Source organism: Verticillium alfalfae, genomic scaffold (genome assembly GCF_000150825.1).
Source record: "Verticillium alfalfae VaMs.102 supercont1.10 genomic scaffold, whole genome shotgun sequence".
NCBI classification, from domain to species: Eukaryota; Fungi; Ascomycota; class Sordariomycetes; order Glomerellales; family Plectosphaerellaceae; genus Verticillium; species Verticillium alfalfae.
In genome coordinates this window covers 288,908-295,980 of record NW_003315029.1, presented here as the reverse complement: position 1 = coordinate 295,980, position 7,073 = coordinate 288,908, and the positions used below count along the sequence as shown (strand labels likewise).

The 7,073-nt window shown below is 57.3% G+C and overlaps 2 protein-coding genes across 2 annotated transcripts in view; one reads left to right on the top strand and one right to left on the bottom strand.

Moving 5' to 3' along the window:
* VDBG_07516 (predicted protein) overlaps positions 1 to 1,094 on the top strand; it is a gene marked incomplete at both ends in the record, with an annotated part of 2,332 nt that extends 1,238 nt beyond the window's left edge. The window contains one exon of the mRNA XM_003002011.1: positions 46 to 1,094. Within this exon, the coding sequence (XP_003002057.1) occupies positions 46 to 1,094 (1,049 nt within the window). The remainder of the gene's footprint in view (positions 1 to 45) is intronic.
* Positions 1,095 to 1,858: 764 nt separating this feature from the next.
* VDBG_07515 (DUF250 domain membrane protein) lies at positions 1,859 to 3,213 on the bottom strand (the record flags this gene model as incomplete). Its single annotated transcript, XM_003002010.1, has 3 exons — positions 1,859 to 2,877; positions 2,972 to 3,057; positions 3,116 to 3,213. 3 exons carry the CDS (start codon positions 3,211 to 3,213, stop codon positions 1,859 to 1,861), a joined length of 1,203 nt encoding a protein of 400 aa, XP_003002056.1.
* Between the last annotated feature and the right edge of the window lie 3,860 nt (positions 3,214 to 7,073).

The window sequence follows — 7,073 nt, the reverse complement described above, 5'->3', positions numbered from 1 at the left end:
GAAGGATGGCACCAGCTCCGCTATCAAGCCTCTGCAGAAGGAAAGCTCTCGCGGTTCGCCATGGTGTCCGACCGGAGAGCATCTTCGGCCGTGGTCAAACCCGAAGAGACGCCAGCCAGTCTGCTACGCCTAAGCCCACAGACGCCAAGGACGAGCGACCGGCGAGCCGAGGCCAGTCAAAGACGGTGGCTCGTGATGACACGGAGAAGGACAGAGACAGAGACAGAGACAGAGACGGCGGCAGAGATCGAGACAGAGAGAGGGACACCCGACGCCAAGATTCATCCAGACAACGCTCGCGCCACGAGTACGACCGCCGACGCCGGGACCGTTCTCGCTCCCGTGACAGAACAGACAGACGCGACCGTTCGCGTTCCCGTCGCCGCGAGAGAAGTCGATCCCGCTCCCGCTTCGACCGCCGCGACAGACGAAGCCGCTCCCGCACGCGTCGTTCTCGCTCCCGGTCCCGGTCCCGGTCCCGCTCTCGTCCCCGTCGCGACCGCACCCGCTCTCGCTCCCGCGCACGCTATGACCGTCGAGACCGCGATAGGTCACGCTCCCGCTCGCGCCGCGACAGATCCCGCTCCCGCCCCCGCCGCGACCGCGACAGACGGAGTCGCTCACGCTCCCGTCCCCGCCGCGATAGATACCGCTCGCGCAGCCCGCGGCGCGACCGTTCGCCGCCGCCCCCGCCGCGCCACAACCCGCCGCCGTACCGCAACACGGACCCGCCCGGCGACCGCGCGTCGCACACCAAGATGGACGAGGTGCGCAAGCGCGAGAAGGAGGCCAAGGCTTACCTTGCCGCCCAGCGCGAGGCCCGCGAGAAGGGCATGCCCATCCCCGGCATCGACGACAAGCGCGCCTCGGGCGCCGGCGTCAGCGCCGCCGACGACATGCGCTCTCCCGACGCCAAGCGCAAGCGCGACCTCGAAGAGATTGACCGCTATGTGCCCCCCGGCCGCGACAGAGAGAGGCCGCACGATATGCCGGTGAAGAGAGACGATCGCGACAGGGACCGAGACCGAGACCGAGACCGGGATCGAGATCGGGACAGACGCCCGGAGTCGCAGCCCCAGCCGCTCGAGAGATAGGGACCGCGTGCGCCGAGATAGGAGCCGCGACCGGGATCGAGACCGGGACCGGGACCGGGACGATCGGGATCGTGACCGCGACCGCGATAGGGATCGTGACAGGGATCGAGACCGCGACAGGCGGAGCCGGAGAGACAGGAGCCCCACGCCGCGTCGGGACCGTGACCGGCGGGATCGGAGCCGGTAGTCATTCAGTCGTCCGTCGGGCTTCTCTTTTTTTATTTTTGGTCTTCACGAGTCTGCAGGACTTTGGGTGTGTTTATTACTTAGGGGCTGTTTTTGGGCCTCACGCGAAGTTCCCCTCGGTTTATGGGCAAGACGAACATCAGGACTAGCTGTAGAATTATTGTTATGATGACACTTGTCCAAGCTACCCTTGCTCGTCTGTCTTTTGAGCTCCTTGACCTCATGTAATACGTCATACAGTTCTGAAGCAAGATAACATGATAACAGCGATGTCAGTCCTCATTCGTCTTGAACCCATTGCCATGTGGCAAGTCTACATGATTACAATTGCACATTATTCAGAAAACACCCCCGACCACCCAACTGTCCAAACAGCGCCAAAGCCCCGGAAAGAGAACCCCGTGCCGTACTCAGACTCTTACGTCTGCGTCGAAAAACTCCATGCTGTTGCCGTATTCATAAGCAAATATAAAAATTCACGAGGCGCCTCCCCGCTCCAGCCCGAGGACGAGCAGGTTTGCTGCCATTCATAATCCGAACCCCACTTGTAAATGTCTAAATTGTTTCCGATCTGCCGTCTACTGTCCACCAGCTCCGTCTTGGGCTGCGGCAGCACCAGCTACGAGGAAGTCGCGCGAGCCGCCGTACATGTAGCCCATGACAAGGGCGACGAAAACGAAGGCGACAACGGCAATGACAAGCGTGCGGCGGACGAGCGGCGAGAGACGGCCGTCATCGCCCCCTTGCGTAGCGGCATTGCGAGCCCAGATCCATGTGTTGGCAGCGTGCGTCTTCAGTTGGTCAAGGCCGGTAGAGTAAATGACGAGACCGAAGAGGGCGAGAAGGTAGCCGAAGCACTGCATGGCGGAAACAGAGGTGTTCCAGATGAGAACGGAAACGCCAATGAGAAGAATGTTCTTCAAAATTCCGGTGAGGGTCATGACGAGTGAAGACGTCTTGCCGATGAGGAAGACACTGGCGACGTTGAGGCCAAAAGCCACGCTGGCGTTGAGGATGAGAATCATGAAGCCGGTCTTCTCGAAATCGGCGTATTCAAATCGGTGGAACTCGGCAATGGCGGCGACGAAAAAGTTGGTGACAGCGCAGACGGGAGCGTAGTAGTAAAGGCTGACCAGAGGATCCATCTTCTGCGCAGACTCGTCACCCTTCAGCAGGACTTGGATCATGACGAGACGAACAGCCTCGAAGACAATGCCTGCAATCTGGAACATGAAGCCGACGATTGAAAACTCAATCTCTCCCAGAGAGGCAAGAGCAACGCCGGCCACGATGAAGAGAATGTTGTAGAGCGTGTTCAGGTCAGGATCGGCGACGCCAAAAGCCCAGGATGCGAAAAGAACAGCCACGGGGGCACCAGCCTTGAGCATCTGGATGAAGGCGACGGAGAGATACATGTAGACCAAGTTCGAGCAGACGAGAGATCCAGAGTATAACAAGCCGATGGGCACAACGGCGCGGAGATATGTGCGGCCAGTCATCTTGACCTGGTGGCGGTTGTCGAGAAGAGTCGTCGTGCGAGCAAGAATCTGTGTTGCGACAGTGGCAAAAACGAGATGCCAGCAAGTAAGAATGACAGCTGCGAAGAGTTAGCATGTGAACAAAAATCCGGCGATGAACGCTCATGGAAACGTACGATATTCTGCAACTCGGTTAGCGAAGATTCAACATACAGAGCCAAGGGAACCTACTGAAGCCTGCGGTGTCAAGAAGCCATTTGTTGAACAGGATCGTCGAGTTTGAGAAGAAGATCCAGGCGCTGGGACCGGTTAGCGGGCAACACATGTGAGGCGACAGCACCGACGGTAACGACGTACCCTATGTAGAAGGCCGGGTGTAATGAGTAACTCGCGCTTGCAGGCTTCTCCGTCAAGGGGAGGACCTGAGCCGGGGAAGACGGGCGGGAGGACGACATGGCGGCGACGGAGGGTGAAGTCTCAAAAGCAGCGGGCCAAGAAGTCCAGAGTGGAGGGCGGACCGGAGCAGCACCCGGAGGTTGAACAAGCCAAGGCGCGGTATACGGCTTGCTTGTGAGAAGGTGATGCAGAGGCGGGCAGTCGAGTGAGGATGGAAGCAAATGGCAGGAGCAATCCCGCTACTGGCGCTCTTGAGACGTTGGCGTCAAAAGTGCACGGCGCTCGAGTGGAAATGGAGGGAAGTGAGAGGTGAGGTGAGTGAAGGAGAAGGTTCGTGACAGCGGAACGAGGTTGCGCGAATGACAGGATGGGAGGGCCTCAGCGGCGCGGGAGAAGAAGAAAGTGGGCTGTGCTGCGAGGGATTGGCTGCTGCAAGAGAGCGACTGGCTGGCTGGTTGGCTGGCTGGTCCAGGGTTGGAGGTTCTTTTTTCAGTGCTCCAGGGAGATGCACTAACGCAGCGTTCGCGACCGGATGGGTACGTCGATGACACGCGATTGGGACTGGTGCCACGCTATCGAGACGATGGTATTGAGGAGAAAGGAGAGTGCCGGGATTTTTTTTTTTTTTTGCGCGCGCCGATCGCAGCAAAATGGAGACACGGAGATGTGGCTGGGCTACTGAGAAGCACGGGTACGTGAGCAAGCTGAGATGAGGAGGCCCGTCTCGCTCGCTGGCAGGGTTGTTGGGGTTTGGGGACGTGTTGCTGATAAGGTCAATGAGCTGCAGGTGCAGGATGTGGCGAAAACTGAATGTTCCGAAATGAGACGGTCGTATTCAAGGCAAGATTGCCGAGATAAATTGTGGTAATGGAGTTGTTCTCGCGGAGCCCAGAGAAGCTCAAGGCACGTTGTGTGCAAGGAAGGGCGAAAAGGACGTCCAGGGCGCAGAATGCTGTGAACGCAAAGGCCGTGCTGGTAGCAGATGGGATTGTTTGTTGGCTTATTCTCGTTGATGTGACGGGGTGGTGACGGACCGAGTCCACTTGATGGGCTTGGCTTTCCTCCTTAGATAAGCAGTCAAGGATCAGGGAATATCGACGCGGCGTGGAACACGGGACGTGGAGATGGGAGAACCAAAAGATGAGGAGCGATGAAGGTAGCTAATGATGAAATACGACCGGTCGACACAAATACAGGATCGAGGTCAGGAGGATGGGCGGCGAAAAAGCCAGATAACTGCGAGCCGGTGCGACGGGAGACCAAGAAGATGGTTGTGTGGGTGTGGGGAGAGAGAAAGAGAGAGAGAGAGAGAGAGTTCAGGGAAGTCTCAATCGGCTCACGGAAGGCGGAAAGGCGGCAGCAAAAGGGGGAGCAGGAGAACAAGACGGGTATCGTCAAATGGGTGCCTGAACTGCTGCTTTTGGGAAAAGGAGGCAGGCACAGAGCCAGGAGAGGGCGGGTGCAGGTGGGGGTTAGTGCATGGACAGGCCATGGACCGGGGGGGCCAGGAGCATTGCGCTCGAAGGAAAACTATGGTTGTTGCCTACTACAATGGGCCATCCTTTCCTGCCCTCGTATTCCGCCGCCAGGAGCGACGACTGATAAGAAGACCAGCCGTTCAGGGCCTGGATCGTACATTCCCTTCCTTTCGTACACGGTAGACTACCAGGCCCCTGCTCCCCCTGCCCCCCCGCTCCCCTGGCCCCCCTTGTTCCTGCCGGGGCCGGGAATCGCAGGGCTTAAATCAAGCAATCTCTTGGCAGCAGCAATCAACAATCGTTTCTCATCATTGGCTGGAATGGAAATTTGTGCCTTAGGTAAGACACGAGAAGCTGGGGCCTTTGCTATGGTCCAAGCCAGAACGAGGTCCTCGTACCTGACCGACCAGCCCGCTGGCCCCTTCCCCTTGCTTTTGCTGGTGCCTGCGTTGTATTTTCTATGCGCACAGTCAAGCTTCACTAGCCTGGCGATCGGCTGCACCCGGCACCGCCAGAGCCTCTTCTTCGCTTGGCCTCCGTGTTGTGCGTGCTTTACTCATGTCGACAATAGAAAAAGCTTCACGCCCCTGATCTAGCCTCAACCCGACCTAGCTGTTTCTGAGGCTGGGAATCCCCATCCCGTATACTGTACGACCACGCGTCCCGGATGCTCGGCCGGACCCTGAGTCTCCATCCCCGCCCGCTGTCGCCTTGCGCCCTGCATTCGAACACCAATCACCAAGCTGCCCTCCCTTCTCAGCTTCGGTATTTGACGCCCGTCGACGTGCTCGTAGCAAGCCGGCCGACCTTTTTGGTCCCGACTTGAAGGTCTTCGCAGCTCGCACCTCTCATACAGGCTGTGGCTGGCCTGATCAGGTTGCCAGATGACTTGTCACGGTTCGAGGCTTGGAGTCGCGGGGTTTCTCTGTAGGATAACGCGCAAGATAATTTAGCCACGTTCGACCTGATTGCATTCATCATCCCTACGACATCAAAGCAAACAGTGCTATTTGGTGAATCCAGATTCCCACTCCTGATGCGACTTGGAGCCAGATTTTGGGTTCTTCACATCGGCGACCCTGCACACAATCATTCCTTGGAAGGGAGAAATGCGTCGGCGGTGATGGACACGACACCATCCGCGCTGGCGCCACCATGTACGGCGTCTTCGCACTGCAGGTTTTCCGCAGACACGATGGCGTAGTGGGGTTTCTCTGAGACCCTCCTCACTTCATCGCCTCTGCCTTTTCATGGCACCATTTCACAGCTGCCACGAGCTGCTTGGCGGCGACGGCAGAAGCGCGCGTTTTGATATCAACGGCCCCTCATGGCATTGCCTCGGTTCGCACCCGCCAACAATAGCGTTCAATGATGTATCCTCAGTCCTTGTCGGTTGATTTACCGTCTCCCTCTCAGGGTAGTTCCGCCCGACGTAGCAAAGATTGCCCAGTCAAAAAGCATTTTGAGGTCTTGTTGGCCAGCACAATCTATTGCACGATTTCGGCTGTTGGCTGTTGGCGTGGTGGCGCTGAATATCCCGAGCCTTAAGCTTATGGCGTAGTTGTACGCATAAAATCACCTCGCCGCCCTTAATGTTTGCCGAAACTCACTGACCCTTGCAAAAGGTGATGGCACTTTTGCAATAACATTGCTTCGAAGACCCGTCTGGCGCCAAATATCCCGGAGAAACCCGTCTTCAACATGGATTCGGCCTGAAATACCAAACTCTCTTTGCAATAAAGTCCTCTGGTAAAGGAAGCAAAACCCAACTTGCTTCTAGTTTGGTACCAATATTCGACATAAACAGGTCCACACAATAAGGCGCTCCAGAGACTATCTGGCATCGGCATCGTGGCGGCAGTCAATCTCGTTCACGGATATACAGGACGGTGCCAAATATGACTATCTTCAGCAAGCCCCCCGGCTATGGCCGTTCTTGAATATCGACCTTGCATTTGACACGGGCCCCATTTACGTCAGGCTTCCCAGGCCAGGGCCTAAGACCCTGCTAAGACGACCTTGGAGGACGAGCTCTGGGGCCAGCCATGATAGAAATGCGGCGGAGCACAGCGAGACACGACCGACGTCAGGCGACTTTGCCAGGGAGGAGCAGCATCCCGGAGCAACTCCTTCTACACAACCACCGATACATGACACGCTCACTCGAGACCCACAGAAAGACACATGTCGACTAGCAATGTTCGAAGCTCGCCTCATGGATGCTCATGGATGCTCGTTCCTACAGTGAAACCCTAAAAAGAACGTTCCTATGGCCCCTGGGCGCCAGCAAGGCTTTGGAGTTGTAGGTGGCGTTTACTCGCACGCACCATTCTTGCTGCTCATTTTGCATGGACAAGATAGCCCATGAAGTTCAATGGAATGGATACGCATCCCAACTCGGCCGTGTTTGATGTCCTTTCCGAAATCCCACGTCTGAGCTG